At 45.0% G+C, this 16,682-nt stretch overlaps 1 protein-coding gene across 4 annotated transcripts; it reads right to left on the bottom strand.

The window, feature by feature from the left end:
* Nucleotides 1–57: 57 nt before the first annotated feature.
* etv6 (ETS variant transcription factor 6) lies at nucleotides 58–15,918 on the bottom strand. 4 transcript variants are annotated; one of them, XM_083527875.1, is made up of 8 exons: nucleotides 15,543–15,915; nucleotides 12,929–13,058; nucleotides 5,915–6,079; nucleotides 3,865–3,999; nucleotides 2,266–2,856; nucleotides 1,876–2,018; nucleotides 1,087–1,187; nucleotides 58–651 (listed from the first exon to the last, which is right to left on the bottom strand). In XM_083527875.1, the coding sequence occupies exons 1-8, from the start codon at nucleotides 15,573–15,575 to the stop codon at nucleotides 549–551; spliced, it is 1,401 nt and encodes a 466-aa protein (XP_083384001.1). In that variant the 5' UTR covers nucleotides 15,576–15,915; the 3' UTR covers nucleotides 58–548. The 4 variants fall into 4 exon arrangements, with proteins under 4 accessions (XP_083384001.1, XP_083384002.1, XP_083384003.1 ...); XM_083527876.1 differs by having other exon boundaries at nucleotides 12,929–13,055; XM_083527877.1 differs by lacking the exon at nucleotides 5,915–6,079 and having other exon boundaries at nucleotides 15,543–15,918.
* Nucleotides 15,919–16,682: the final 764 nt, after the last annotated feature.

Raw genomic sequence — 16,682 nt, 5'->3', positions numbered from 1 at the left:
TTCCACACCCACGTTTAAAGGCAACATGAATAAAAAACAATGTGCAAACGAAGCAAATGAGTCACTAAAATTTATTCTTGAATTAATCTCTTGTAACACGTTCACACAAACTTTCCCGTTTGTGTTTTTTGAACGTGCCTTTAAAAAAAAAAAATCACTGAAAAGTACGAAATCATTCATTGTGCCAGGAATTTGAAAGCGGCGTCGATTCGGAGGAGTATTTATCATTCGTCTAAATGATTGTCATACTGAAGTTCGGAAGCGGAGAAGAAAAAATAAAATAAAAATGAAGGATATGATTGTTAATGATTCAGCGTGTAAAAAAATACGACAACGAAAACAAACAACAGCGAAGGAAAACGATGTTGGCTCCCGTTTTATTATAATGAGCGACGTCTCGGTGTGCAGGATGGGGTGGGGGTGGGGGTGGTGGGGGGTGGGGTTGGGGTCTGCAGGTGAACACGGTGGCAGAACATTGGCGAGGCATCTACGGCTTTAAAAAGTTCATCATCATCATCATCATCATCATCTCGGTGACTGTCCAGCGCTCAGCACTCCTCTTTGATGTAGATTTGATCATCCGTGTCTGACTCGAGATGTTCCAGGCGGTCCGTCTGGCCGCTCATGATCTCATCGGGGGTTTTCATGAACCTGCGGTGCACAGAAAAAACACGACAAGGAAAACGTTCAGTTCGTGTTGGAAAAAAAAAATCTGTTCGGTTTGAGTAAAAAAAAAAAAAAACCTCCGGATTTTCTGGACAGATGAAAAGTATGGAGACTCGCTTGGAGATGTTCTCTGATGTTTGCGGTAAAAGATGAACCTTGCTGCCGCACTATATTACAGAAAGTTTGCGGACACCTGGTCATGATTTTTAGTTCCTCTAGATTTTGAAACGTACCGTGTGCTTGTGGTCATTTATGTTCAGCCACAAGCGTGTTCGTGAAGTCAGGTACTGATTGAGAGGTGAGAGGAGACCCAAAGGTGTTCAATGGCAGGAGAAGGTCGGGTGTCCCAATACTTTTGGCAATATAGTGGTACATGAGTGTCTGCATGGAGGTGCTACGACAAGAACCACATCTCATTACCTGAACAGCAGCCTCTGGCCAGGCTCTTTCCTGATGATGTTTAGCTTGTAATAGTGTCTTAGTGCTCTAGACATCTTCTCATACGTCATGTTGGTCCTGTTCTGTAAAAAAAGAAAAAAAAGAAAAATGAGCTCCTAAGCAGATACTCAACACAAACCCGAGTACAGCTTTATTATTTCGGATTTTCCCGTCATGCCAGGCACAGCTAATCCACCGATTTACAGTGGAGATGCCTTTTGATGACTCAGTCATACATTTCAAATGATGGAGACATCGTCTAGACACGGTCACATGACTTACCTCCATCCGCTACCTTCTTAAAGGGGCTCCGGCCCCTAACACATAATACATTAGCGCTAAATTCAAACCCCCAAACGAGCAAAATTAACAAACAACACAGTGGATTCACGTTTATTATTAGATTTGGAAAATACCAGTTTTTATGGTCGTATCATTTTATTGTGTTGTATTTATCCGGCACACCTAAAAAGCCGGTCCATGAAAATATCGGACATTAAACCGTGGCGCAAAAAAGGTTGGTGAGCGCCGGTCTAGACGACTGAGCAGTCTTAAAGGATCAGTATGGGCTAGTGTACTGTTAATAATTTCAACAAATGAAGAAATGTGCACTACATCGATGTATAAACTTTACAGTATAATTGCACGTGGGGCCCCGTGGACGAGCGGCGGTCCGCGGAAGTGAGGGACGGAGCAAGACGCGTATTGCTATAGTCATCGTAAGATCGAAAAGTCGTAACTCAGGACAGAATCCGCGAGCGTGAAACACACCTTATGGTTTCCCCACAGTCTAGCCAGGCCATTGGGGTCGATGATTCTGAACACTTTGGTGTCACGATCCTCCCAGCGGATGTAGTTCTCGTAGCGGCTGTCAGAAAGGAGCTGGTACACGTAATCCCACAGCAGCCTGCAATCTAAACAAATAAATAAATAAGGGATCTGTTAAAGGGATTGTCTTAAAGCCATGTACGAGGTGATATGAAAACGTTTCGAGACTGGCTTTCAAAACACGCCAAGAGATCACACGCACAGTCACAGGGAGCGCCGACCTTCATAATTCAGTGTGTGTGTATAAATATAAATATAAAAAAGCTAGATCTAGGTCAAACGTCCCAACCTCGTCATTCCACCCACTGTTCAGAAGTAATCGGATGTGTTTACCAGCGATGCGTCCGATGGGCACCCCCTGCTCCTCAGGAGGCGACACGGATATCAGCATCTGGTTCCTAAAGCGGACCTCTTCCTGCTGGTGTGTCTGCTGCTGTGCTGCCAGGCTCAGCGCGGGGTGCGAAGCGCCGTGATGGTTATGGTGGTGGTGATTATGGTGGTGGTGATGATGATGGCTCTTGCCCTCACGTCCGTTCTCTGGGGCAGACGTCCGGCTTTGTCGGAATTCTCCGGGCACTGCTCCTCGTCCGGGACTGAGCAACAGGGGGTGCATGATGGCACTAGGCATCAGCTGGATGACTCGAGGAGGCACCACTTCCTCCTGGCACGGGCTGGCCGGGCGCTGGGCGTGGTGGCCGTTGGGGGCGGCGGGGGACACCGATAGAGGGTAGAGGTCCTCGGGGAGGTGGTTGTTGCTGTCGGGTAACTGCGAGGGCACGGGCTGGAGGTCCTCGGCTGAGGCAAGGTGGACGTGCGTGACAATGGCGGGCGAACGCCGCGGAGAGCGCGAGCGATGACGGAGCTCGATGGTGGGAGGTTGGAGTGGGTGGGTATCTGTGCTTCGGGGGGTTCTTAGTACCGTTTCTAGTGTCAGGAGACAGGTAGAGAATCAGTATTACATTTCAGTAGGGAAAAATATGCACCACTTTGTCCAGCAGAGGGCACCAGAATCATATTTCTTTTCTCCTTCATGGCCATTTTATTACATGTATTATTTAAAACTATGCTGCGCAGAGGTACTATAAGGACGCGTTCGTGTTTGTTGTTTTTAGCACTGATAGAGCATTAAAGTTAATGAATAGAGAGCAAAATTCTCAGCCTCAAGGAGACGTTCATTCGATCCGAACACCTGCCGTACATCCAATTTAATCTTCAACTTGGGACCAAAACCACGTTTCAGCTTTTGGAACAAAACCTTTGGGCTTGTGAACCTCCTGACTAGTTAAACAGAGGCATGTTTCCTTGTTCAACAGGTTTTTCTGTCAACATTCCCAACTGCCACTTCCTCCCCGTCTACCTGTTGATTCAAGGCACAGTCGTGCTTTGTAATCTCTTTAATCCATGAACAGGGAAATGACGACTTTATGAACCTTTAAAATAGTAAAAGTTTACCACACTGACTCTTTGCACATTTGTACATTTATATTCTTTTAATTTTTTTATTTTTATTAGTATGAATTGCACCTATATTTTACGGCATACCGCACTTCATTTGCATAAATTTGCATTAAGTGGGTCAATGACTGTAAATAAGAACCTTTAACGCGTCGATTTATTTTCTCAGACACTTGTGTAATTAAAAGCCAAATCAAAGGCTTCTTGTTAGTATCGACATTTAAACGCTATTGGCTATTTAAAAAGGGGCGGAGCGACTTGTTATGCCCCGCCCTAATGTCTTTTTTTATTTTTTATTCAACGCATCAAATACCCCGGCTTTTGAAGGTATTTTACACCGAATTGTTTACGTTAATGGAAGATTTGTTCTTTAACAAATCAGTGACTGGGAAGGAAGTGATATGAGCTGCATCACATAATAAAAAGGTCCACGTTGATGCATCCCACCCGTTCCTTAAAAAAAAAAGAAACCCTCACCCTCAAGTTTATGGTGTTGCAGCGCTGCTTCAGGCAGAGAGTGAAAGGAGTTTCCAGGGTAATAGGTGTTGGGGAAGGACAATTGGGGCTTCTTCTGCTTCAGGATGTGTTGCAAGAGCTCATAAAGAACATCTCCTATAACAGACCAGCAGGAAAGACAAAGGCACAGGTCATAATTAAGCTCTCTGGGACTTTAGGAATAATTTGGGAATATAAGGACACACCAATGGGGCTGTATAACGGAGTATTCACAACATTGGAATAAGATTTCTTTATGCCACATAATTCAAAGGACAATGATTAATACATCATTCTGATGGTCTACAGAAAGAGTATGATGTAAAATGTAAAGTGAAATGTAGCGAGCTAAACTCCAGCTCAAAAAACTTTGACTTCAAGAGGGAAGCAATCAGGTTGCACGGATAAATCAATGCAGATAGTTTTTCCGGGTTGCGCTATACAGTACAAAAGCGGCTTCTAGAGGCGAGTCACTGACTGCTGTTTAATAAAGTGTTTTTATTTATTCATTTTGGATGTGACTGTTTTTATTGGTTTGGAGGGTTACTCTTTGTTTTCGTTTTGAACGCATGTCTTATTTTCTTTGATATTTATTCATTTTATGATTATTAGTTTTTATAATTTTTTTTTAATTTCAGGACTATTTTACATAGTGTTTTTTTTTTTTTTTTTTATCCAGTATCCATTTATCAGTTTATTCGTTGGTTATCAGCAAGTACGGTTCAACCTAACTATTGGTATCGTTAAAATCGTTCGTCCTCTGGTTATTTCCTCCACTCTTCCAGGAAGATGTTCCACTAGATTCTAGGAAATTTGTGCTCATTCAACCACAAAAGGCATTAAGATGCTGGTTTTTGCTAAATCACTTCGATCGTAAGATAGAACACCGTGATAAAGATTTGTGCTACTTTCTCTGTTCACCAGTGTGAACCACTGTGCCAGCCAATAACACGGCAGCATGTCTGTATCAGGGGAAGTGAGAAAAGAAAGTGTCGGCGGCTTATAGACTGTGTGAAACCCAAACTCGTCCACATCCAGCGACACTAGTCAAAGCTTGTAGCCCTGGTTTTCGGAAAGCGCTCAAAAACGCGGAACAAGCTACCTCAGGTTAGCGTAGAGCCAAAAATGACAACAAAAACAAAACAAAAACATGACACTTGGACCATAGACTGTGAAAGATCTAAAGATTAAGCAAAATTTAAGCCCATTTAAATAAATTTTATCTTTAGAATAAACTAGACGACTATGCGTGACGAACTACACCAAATCCAAAGGGTGATTTTATTAATGAATAAATATATATTACGTTTGTGTTTTTTTTTTATTTGTTATCTTGTATATAATTTATGCAAAGACATGAAATATGATATTTATAATGAAAGTGTTGAGATTTAAAACACAATAAACCAAAAAACAAAAAAAACTGAGGACCTAATGTCATGCTGGAGATTAATGTGGTGAGAAGGGAGTGAGCTGCTTCTGGTCCATGATCGAGAAACTTTTTGAAAAAATTATTGTGGAAGGCTTCAGTGAGCTCTCTGCTGATCAATTTAAAATTCGGTGGAAAACAAAACAAAGACGAGACGTGGTTTCGTTTGCGGAACTTCCTCCTTCGTGTCGTCGTATGAAAACTTGCATGTTGAGCTGCTTCCAGCAACTTCAAGGAAATGCTTCTCGTAAAGGAAGTCGGCGCATGCGACGCGCGCGCACAAACAATGCGAGATACCTTTCAGTTCTCTGTTTCTGGTCAGCTTGTTGCTGGAAGGGAAATTCCTAGTTCTACCAGGTGACTGTTGTGGCTAAATCAACACTTCCTTATCAAACGTTTACCCAATTCTTAACTTCCTCTCCGGCTCTGTGCAGACAGAAAAACATCGGGCTTCGAGCGTTCTGTTGTTTCTGTAAAGGTTTACTGTACGCTACACTACATAAGCAGCACAGCAACAGATCAGTGATAAGGACACGTCTGTAATACAGATGCACCCGTCTGGGTATCCGTCTGGACGGACGTCTGGGTGCGCGTTTGTGTCACCTGAATGGGGCGATCTGTAGCGGAAGTCCTCCTTGGTGAGCAGCAGGAGAGCTTTGCCGTTCATCTGGAAACTTCCGCTGGAGATGGGTCGGAGAGCGAACTCGCGCTCGGCCCAGCGCAGCCACTGAACTACATCCTCTCTGCTCCAGAACACCGGCTGCAGACCTGAAAACACGGGGAGACCGGTGACTTCGATCAATACGTGCAGATTAAAAAGAACGATAGACAATCAGACGGAGCAAACCGCGGCGACGGCTAGACGGCTAGAAATTGTGTCATCAAAATCATATTTTCATTATACGATTTTTCGATTTTAGGTTGATTGTTGAAACCAAAGGGGACACACACACACACACACACACACACACACACACACACACACACACACACGTGTCCTCTCTCGTTCCTCAGATTGCTTCCTACATCCTGAAACTGGGACGAGAGGGAAGTGCATATTCAAATGGTCACTAAAAGTTGATGTTTAAACGTGCGGGACAATGAGGTGCAGCTCGGGGACGGCGTTTTAATGTCGACTGAGATCCTCTTTTTTGGGTTTTTTTGGGAGCTCGAATGAATAAAACAACAACAACAACAACAACAGTTTGATGATCTACAGAAAAAATATTCAGGTGTACGGCATTTTAACAACGTGTTCCTTTTTGACATCAGGCGAGCAAACGGCTATTAATAAATTCTCCATACTGACAAAAGTATTGGGACACCTGATGTTTTTTTTCTTCTCCCGTACGCCAGATGCGGTTCTTCTCCGAACGCCACTTGTGTGGTTGCACAGGACGTCTTTAGAGGTGCAAATTTTTTCCTTTATTTAACCCAAACCGGTTCCAGCACCATGAAGATAATGGGTTGGACTGGAAGATCTCCTGCTATAGAGCTCTATTGGGAGGAATCTCCACAAATCTAGAGGACCATCTTCCCAGAAGACTAGAGGTTATTATAAGAGCAAATGTGGAATGAGATGTACAGAATGGTGCTGACTGGTTCAAGCTGTCCTGAAGACCTCTTTTTTTTTTCCCAACCGTGGTGAGCAGAAAAGCATCTCGGAAATGCGCAGTGTCAAACCTCGAGATGGTGAGGAGGAGAAGACCGCACCTCCTCCACCAGCCACGTGAGGACATTGAGCTCTGGCTCTTAAAATACTGGAAGAAGTTCAAGTGGTGAATTTACCAGAGACAAGTTTTGATGGAATGATAATTTTCTGCTCTTCACTCACACACTCACACACACACACACACACACACTATTGGAGAATGCTTTAAAGGCTCATCAGGTTTTTTAGCTGTTGCATTCAGAACCTGGAAATTCTGCTGTGGTTCGTTATCTGTTTTTGGGAACGCCAACAGTCGGAAAGCTTCCCATTATAATCCACACACACACACACACACACACACACACACACACACACACACACACACACACACACACACACACACACACAACCAGTCACTCCCTGATATTTGCCCCGATCTAATTATGGCCATTGCAGCTGCTGTCTAAGATGCACGTGTGGCTGCAATTCAAACGGTCGTGTTCACCACAAACTTGACTTCCCCCCTACAGCCCCCTGCCGCCGGGGTTGGATTTGTTTGTGCGTCGTACGAGAAGCTACAGGTGAAGAGTCTCTGGGAACGCGGATGGTGGAACGACCGAAGCATCTCGAGCCCGTGCTCTTGTACGGGTCGGGCGGGAAGGATAAATTCGTCCGAGCATCTGCACAGAACCTCCGGAGAGCCATTTAACCGCAGGAGGAAGGAGGAAAAAAAAACTAAACAAAAACGCAATCTTAACTTCCCACAACACACTCAAACAGGAAGCCCTGCCTCCTCTTCCCCTTCCCCTCGCCCCAGAACAAACCCCCACAGCACACAGGAACAGGAAGCCCCCCCCCCCCCCCCAATCTCCCCAACCCCCTAGATGATGCAGACGGCTTTATCGACAGTCGGCAGCCACGCTGAGAAAGAGCGAGCGAGAGCTTCACTCGTTTTTAATAACGCACCATCACAAATGACGCTCAAGCCCCAGATGTTTACCAACCCCCCCCCTCAAACGGGTATCATATCTGGTCTGATGGCACGGCTCGTGCTGTGTGGAATCATGGGAGCTCCGGAAACACCTCCTTCTTGACTTGCGTTGCCCGGGCAACCTGCAGGCACCAAGGATGAATGGAGGAGAAGGGGAGGAGAAGAAGAGGAGGAGATGAGATCACCACTATCTGGTTTCGCTGTTACTCTCGCAACTCCCACCCGCGATTCAGACGGCACGCTGCCACGCGCTTTCTAGAGTTTTACAATGCGATCGAGTGGCGTTTAATCGGGGAGCGTACCTTCACTTCCATAAATCATTTCAGCACAATGGGATTGATCAGGAAGCTCAACCGTACACGAGTGCATAACAAATCCGAAAATCAATAACGACAACGCGTCTACGACCAGTCTACACCTCCCCTGCTGTCGGCATTCAGGAGAAATGAACGGCTGAGAGTTTGATCGGACATGTCTGTGCTCGATCCGGTGGCACGAAGCTACGAATGAATGCCCTTTTCATACCCCGGATCGTCTGACCGTGGAATCAGATTGTGGAAAGTCTGAGCTTTGTGTGGTATCGGATTGGACACGTTGTGCGCACACGTCCACTGTGTGTGGAGTTTTCTCAACGAATGGGTGCCGGAACACAATAAGGGGTTAATACTGATGAATCATGGCCACGCCCCTTCTGGTAAATCCGACCTCTTCGGAAAACGTGCACGCATCACCAGAGATTGCTTTGGGATTTTTTCTTTTTCTTTTTCCCTTTTATGGATTTGACGACTTTTGAATAAACCTTTGCCCTAATAATAATATTATTATTATTATTATTATTATTAAGTCTCACCCCTGCTATAAACATGCTGCTGTGTACAGTAAACAGTCCTCGCTTGTCTTCACATCAATCTCGATGCCTATTCGTGGAAACGTGATTTCTCGCTCGGCTTGTTTAGCGTGAATGTCCACTTTTCTTTTTTTTTTTTTTTTCTCTCTTTTTTCAAAGCACTTTTTTGTTTTTTTTCCCTGTGGCCTGGATCTTTTCCACAGAACGAGCGAAAGTAGCAAAAGCGAGAGCGATAATAAAATCTAGACACTCGAGGAGATAAATAGGGGATGCCGTATCTGCGTATCGTAAACCGTATAAAAGTGCCCATATGGGTCAAAAGTATTCGGACACTTCCAAATTCTCGGACGCCTACGGTTTCATGGTACAGAGCAATTCTGCAGATCAGAGAAGTCAGGTGCAACAATACGTCTGGTCATGTATGTGTGTGCGTGTGTGTGTGTGTGTGTGTGGAGGGGGGGGGGGGTGTTGTTTATCCCTGCATTTACCCCATTCATTAAAGGAAATTTACTTCCTGTTGCAAATAAGTAATGTCCACACGTCAGAAATTCCAGGTATGATGGCGTTTGGAGGATCCTGATGAATGTGAGCTTCGCGAGAACGCCAGGGAGCGCGAGGACCAGTGACGTTTAGAGCCTGATCACGATCTGCGACTCGCCAGAGAACGACGGCTGAGAACCGGGAAGAGACGACGCAGACGCGATTCTGCTCGGTGATGATCTGTGGATGAACACGAGGCACTTTTTGGGATCGGAAAGCAGGAATGTGTGTGGACTGAAAATTTACAATTACTGAGACGCTCTACAGACTCCTGGTTGTCTCCGGCTGTCACGCTGACAACCAGTGGATTCATGCATGTACATGTCCCTGCCTCTCTCTCTCTCTCACACACACACACACACACACACACACACTCGAGTGTGTGTGTGTTTATGTGAACAGTCTTTTGAAAGGGGAAATTTCCTGCGCCTGGAAGCTGCTCTCATCCTCAGGAATTTCCTGAGTGGGCAGACTGTGCTTCCTGACCATTTTTTTTTTCTTTTTGGTTTTCTTTCCTCCCCCTCACTCTGAAAGGGAAACTGTTCTCACATGCCAACGGACAGAAAATGAATGCAGGCTCTTCCTGCTCCAAAAACCAACTCCACATGTTCAAGAGGAAGAAGCAGAGACAGAAGGATACAGACGTACCTTTCGCCAAATTGATAAATAAACCCATTTTTATATATAATACACACACACACACACACACACACACACACACACACACACACACACACACACACACACACACACACACCTTTTAGTCTTTTCCCTCCTTGATTCATCTTCACATATATACAAAGTCGTCTGTTCCAACGGTCGCATGTGTAGGTCAAAAGTATTGGGACGTCTGGCTTTTCCACCCACATGTGGTTCTTCTTCCCACAAACTTTGAGGCGCACGATCGCATACAACGTCTTTGGATGCGGAAGCACAGAGACAGCTCCAGGAACATATGGGTTGGAGTGAACACCTGAACACCTTTCCCAGGCCTCCTCACCTCATCATCTTATTAGAGCTTATTAGAGCAGTAAATGGGGATTTAATGTTAAAAAAGAAAAAAGGTGCCATTCGTATGTATGCTCATTTTATATTCTATCTGAGGTTTTAAGGTGAAGTGAGCGTGTCCTGAGATTGTGAGAGCAGAAGGGGTTAAGTGTAAATGGCCTTCTTTCAGAGTGAAGAACCCACTGCTCATCTCCTCATCTCTTCTCCTCCACTTCCTCTCACGGAAGCCAAGAAGGCCGACTTCTGCCCAGTCTGCAATTTCCTTTTTCTTTCTATCTGTCCCCCTCCCTCCCTCCCTCCCTTCCTTCCGCCGCTTCCTGCCTAGCGCATTCCTCATGACTCTTGGATTAATGAGAGTTCACTCAACACACACAAACACACACACACTCAGAGTGCATGACATGGTTTCAGCGGAGGCGCATGGAGAAGCCTTGCCGAGAAGAAAAAAAAAAAAAAAACATTCCATCAGTGTCAGGAAGAGAGAGATGGCCTCGAGCCAGCAGAGCTTCTCCTCAGTTCTTCTCACCCCCCCCTTCCTCCTCCTCCTCCACCTCCTCCCCCACTTCCTTCCCCACAACCCTCTGTTTTTTCTCTCTTTTCTTTTCTCTTCAGTTCTCACCATCTTGCCCTTTCCAGGTAAAGCGTGGCGGCAACATGAACAAACGCAGTCTCATGAAAACGAAGATGCTTAATATTTCATCACGATCGAGTCGATCGATTACTTCAATCGCAAATAATAAAGTGTTACTGAATTAAAAGCTCGGCAAATCCAACGAATGAAAAAAAAAGGCACGGCAAACAGACACGGCTTTCAGACGTGTTTATCGTGACCCGAGATTCCCTTTTAGCGTTCCAGCAAGATGCCGGGTGCAGGTTTTTATTCCCACCAGTCCACACCAGATTCCACCTGTTTAGAGCTCCATTTTCAAAAGACTATCAGCTATGGCTCTCGGTAGGTTAGAATGAAAACCTGCACCCACACTGGCCCTTCGTGGGAAAGATTAAACACCGGGGTCCTAAAGCCTTCGCAGGAGATCATATTCTATAGACAGGTGAGGTGTCGCGCGGCACGAGTGCAGCCTTCATCGTTCCCTAAAAGCGTCCCGATAACCCGCTGTAGCGCTCCGTTTCCTGGGACAGGTTGCCCGCTATTCGACATCGCAGCATGCGTTACTACACTGTACTGCATTTTCTTCCCAGGAAAGAACTACCACCTCTCACAGAAATGACAAATCAGTCCGGTTAGATGAGTGTGAGCTCGAAAGAAAAAAAAAAAAAAAAACCTTAATTGCCTTCAGCCTCATCACAGAAGTTTGTGCTCTCAGTCATGTCCTCACAAAACACCAAACCTGTAAACATGTGTGAAGTTTAAAATCGTAGGATCTGAACACGCGGGTACTGGATGTCGGTTATGACGAGTGCACGGGTTAAATATTAATGAGGTTTAACACACACACACACACACACACACACACACACACACACACACACACACACACACACACACACACACACACACACACACACACACACACACACACACACACACACACACACTTTCACCACTGAGGCCTGGTTCTTGGCCACTATCCAACCCCACCCTTTCTTTTATTGGCTAAGTCAAGGGCTGGTTTAGACCTGCAGCGAGCCAACACTCCACTTCCAATCCCCACACACACACACACACACACACACACACACACTTCCTCAATAAAGCTAACCTGTGAACCGAATGCTGGCAAACATGAAACAGAGCATTAACCCACACACAAACACACACCTCTTGAAAATACACAAAGAAACACCACCTAACGTACAAATTGTGATCTGGCATGATGTAAAACTTGCCCTTTTGGAACACACACACACACACACACACACACACACACACACACACACACACACACACACACACACACACACACACACACACACACACACACACACCAGGACCAGAAGGACTGTCTCAAGGTGGTCTTTTTGGGTGACGTCAGGACCTATATCACCTAAAAATATCAGGGACTCTGTACAAGCGCCTACACAAACCTGCTCTAGGACACGGCTGATGTGTAAGGTACAGCGCCTGGGAGACGTGAGCCAAGTGTGTGTGTGTGTGTGTGTGTGTGTGTGTGTGTGTGTGTGTGTGAGAGAAACAGTGAGTACTTGGGTGTGTCTATATTGTGTCTGCCTTTGATAGGTGCATAAAAGGCAACCACAAATCAAATTAACTTCTACACCATGACAACTTGCAAGAAGTGAATAAAAAAAAAGAAAAGAAAAAGAAGAAAGAAAAGAGGAAGGTTTCTACTCAGTAAAATCATCTAAAAGAGCACCTCCTGACCTTATCAGGTAACCATTTATATATCATTTAGACTGATTAAGTGACAAAAAGATGAATCTTACACACATGTGTAGAATCGAGATTTCAGATGGGGAGAAAAAAAATAAATAAATAAATCACAGATGATAAGAACCTTTATGAATCGATTTATATCCAAAAGATCAGAAGAAACAGGCCAGTGCATAAGAGACAGAGTGTGTGTGTGTGTGTGTGTGTGTGTGTGTGTGTAAAAAACTCACGCAGGTGTCCGGGCAGTCTGGCCGGCTCTTCCTCTGTCTTGGCATTAGTCAGAGACGAAGCGCCATGGCCTGGAGAGGAAGTGGAATTTGGCAGTGGACTGGCAGAGGGACTGAATGCGCTCCTCTCCTGCTGAAACACGTACACATCCTTTCTTTAAAAAATACATTAATACAAGACAAAATCGCACCCACAAACAAATTTCACACTTTGGATCGCAACCGCGAATTAGCGGGTGTTCGCCGTCTGCAGGTTTGTGGACGCCCCTATGATACGACGCACAGGTGCCTGGAGAACATCCCAGTCCATACTCGGTCCGCCTTTGCTCCTACAATGAGCTCCACTTATCTGGGAAGATGTTCCACTAGATTTTGGGGAGATTTGATGGAGATGGCTTCGAGCTGGAGCAGATTTGGGTCTTTTAGTTTAAAAAAAAAAAAAAAAAAAAGGGGAAAAAAAAAAACGTCTTTGTGTCTACGGCAGTTTGGAGAAGAACGACGTATGGGATATGGAAAAGTCAGGTGTCCAAATACTTTTGTAGATATAGTGTGCGTAGGTGCTGAAATACAGGACCGTGAAAGTGAGAGAGATCTTCTAAATCACTTATCCATTGATGAAATTACAATTTTGATGAAAAAAAAAAGGGTCAGATCACAAATCGAAGGAACTGCAACTGAAGATGTTCCAACGGTGATCATCAGCATCAAACCACCGACGGAGAGAACGGGTTTTGCTTCTTCTGTACCGTCTCCGAGACGTGGATTTTATTGTCTTCCATCTCTACTGGATAACGACGTGATCAATGGAAGCAAAATCGTGCTCGTCTGCGCCACCCGCAGGGTTTCGATTTTGTCGGAAGCCGTAACAAAAAAACGTCTCGGAGTTCCTCGTGTGGCGTGAGCCGAAGGTGGGCGTGCGTTCCGAGGCAAATAAACGGAGGCAAAGGATTTGACTGAGGATTTCTAATAGCAGGCAGGAAAAGCTACAGCCTTCTAGAAACACTGGGAGAAAAACACACACACGGAAACACGGGTCCTCATAAAATCTATTAGGTTCTGCTGCCCAAGCAGACGATGACCCTACAAACAAACAAACAAAAAAAAAACACCACCAGTCTGTCGTTTTAGACACGTCGTCATATTTTCCCAACAAAACTAGAAAATAGAAACAAAAGCATTTGGACACCTGATTCCCAGATTCGCCATGTGGTTCTTCAACAAACTTTTCCCAACATCTTTGGAGGCGCACAATTTTATAGAAGGACTTTGAACGCATTACCATGGAATGTTCCTCATCATTTGAGCCAGGAGACCCGAACCTGCTCCACAAAGTGAACACAGCCAACTCCAAGATCTTCCACTCCCAGGCCTCCTCACCACACCTCAATCTCCAACACCCTTATTGAGGGAATGAGCACAAATCCCTATAAATCTAGTGGAATAGCTTCCCAGAAGAATGGAGGTTCTTATAAAAGCAAATGAGGACTCGAATGTGAAATGAATGTAGAAGAGGAAAACTTGAGGTCACCAGCAACCAGAAGATGAACTCATCACTAAACTCGGTGTAGAACACAAAAGTGATTGCTGAAGATTTTAGAAGATTTGATGTCCATTTCAGAAAATTTCGTGGCCATGATGTGCTCCAGAACACGTTCCGAGACGAACGTCACTTTTCTGGGATTTGAGGGATGCCCTTATCTAAAGCGACTTCATATAACTGAGCAGCTATAAGGTTAAGGGCCTTGCTCAGGGGCCCAGCTTGGTGTGGCTTGGATTTTGATACAAAGTCAAATACCTTAACCGCTAAGCTACCATTTATGAAACGAGTGTGAAGGTTGATCTCACAAAACCACCTACCAGAGGTGCATTTTTTTGTGACCCAGAACTGAGAGAAGAACATTCACTTAGGGTTTCCAGGTCTTTTTTATATAGTTTGACAGATTTTGATTTGTAAACAAATAAACTCAGGAGCTTTTTTTTGTTTTGGTGTTGATCTCAGTGCTATTTGAGGACCAGGATTGAGCAACAGGACATTCTACAGAAACTGATGCACAAATGTTCTCCTGAATCACTTGTGGAATCTGTTGTAGGTCATGAGTCTTGTCAAGTAGGCCTGGAAATCCCGTGTTTGATCCACTCGACGGTTGCTCAACAGTGATGGACCTTGGTGTGTGTGTGTGTGTGTGTGTGTGTGTGTGTGTGTGTGGGAGGGAAAGCGCCTTTGATCTAAAGCGCGGCGGATGGCGCAACGCAACATTGTAGCAGCTTCTTCCTTTAAAAAAGCAAACAAACAAACATTGAAATAAATAAACAAAACACAGATCAAAGGCCTGGAAGTTCCGCAGCTTTCGCGTCAAATTCGACCGAGAAAAGCGGAGCTACAGGTCGGTGTGTGTTTTCCTGCTTCACCGCGACCAAATCATCTCAGCAACAGATGATCGAGAGAGAGAGAGAGAGAGAGAGAGAGAGAGAGAGAGAGAGAGAGAGAGAGAGAGAGAGAGAGAGAGAGAGAGAAGAGAAAAGCCCAAAGAAGGAGAAAAATGAGAAGGAGTGAGGTTCGATGCCCCTTTACACCACGGGTGTCTCCGAGGGGCTTCGACAGAAAGGTCATAAATACCTTAATGTTGAGTTGTAAAGGAGACTCGGACATGTCTCGCTCGAATTCAGGAAGTTCTCCCGTTCCCACTTTTCCTTCCCCCTTGTTTTTCCGCGAAGCGACCCAAGCGGAAATACGAGCATCCGACTTTGCTGTTTCGAATCGACGCGAGCTCGAGGAGGATCTACAAACCCATCTCCGTCCACGCGAAAAGCCCACTGATACTTCACACGATCCTGATTGTGTTCCCCTACACTACAGGTTCAGGAACTACATGGTGGCCAGGTGATGGTTAATACCTTCCTGGAAGAGTTGGCAGTCCGAGCCTCATTGATTTTGGTTTGTGTGTGTGTGTGTGTGTGTGTGTGTGTATTATAGTGGCGAAGTGACGTGAATTCCTGGCACTTCTAGCACGGCCCCCTTAAAGGGAACCATAACCCAGGAACTGACAAATCACATTGGACATTGTGGGCGTGGCCAAATCTCTCATCCTATGAGAAAACAGGAACCGGGATCAGTGTGTTGTTCTGAACAACAGCGTTACTGGAACGCAAGTCACTGATCCCGAATCAATTTTCCCCTCCTTTTTTTTCGAATCTCTTCATTCCTGGTGAAAGCAAAGCAGCACTAATGATTTGAAATGATGCTTCTATTCTTCTCAATCTTCTATTCCTCATATCCAAGACCTTCACTGATGTCCTTCCTGAATCAATCCCTCATCTTAATACCACAATTATGAACCACGTCTGTAGAAACCTTCAATCTTATGGAGAAGCTCAGGGTGCTGCATCACACACACGAAGAATCGAAGAAGGAACGTCATCACTAGAACATGAACACGTCTCCTTTCACTGGAGCCACAGCAGAAGCGTCCATATTTACCTCATCAAATCGCCCAGGGTTTGTTTTTCCCTCTGTGCATCACGGTTTTCCTGGGAATTAGAAATTCAGGAGAACGTTTTTGTGGCAATTCACAGGAAAGAAAACCTTTCCTCAGCTTTTCATGAATCTCTAATCAAATGCCAATTACATCATAATAATCAGGTGACCTTCATCCAAGGTCGTTTCCATCGACTGATTATACACTCAGCAAATGATTACAGATGTTTGGTGAGCTTTTCTGCAGGATTTGGTTAGATGGCCAGCTTCCCTTCATTCATC

Source organism: Silurus aristotelis (assembly GCF_946808225.1).
Source record: "Silurus aristotelis genome assembly, chromosome: 24".
Classification (NCBI taxonomy): Eukaryota; Metazoa; Chordata; class Actinopteri; order Siluriformes; family Siluridae; genus Silurus; species Silurus aristotelis.
This window is presented reverse-complemented; position numbering and strand designations above follow the sequence as displayed.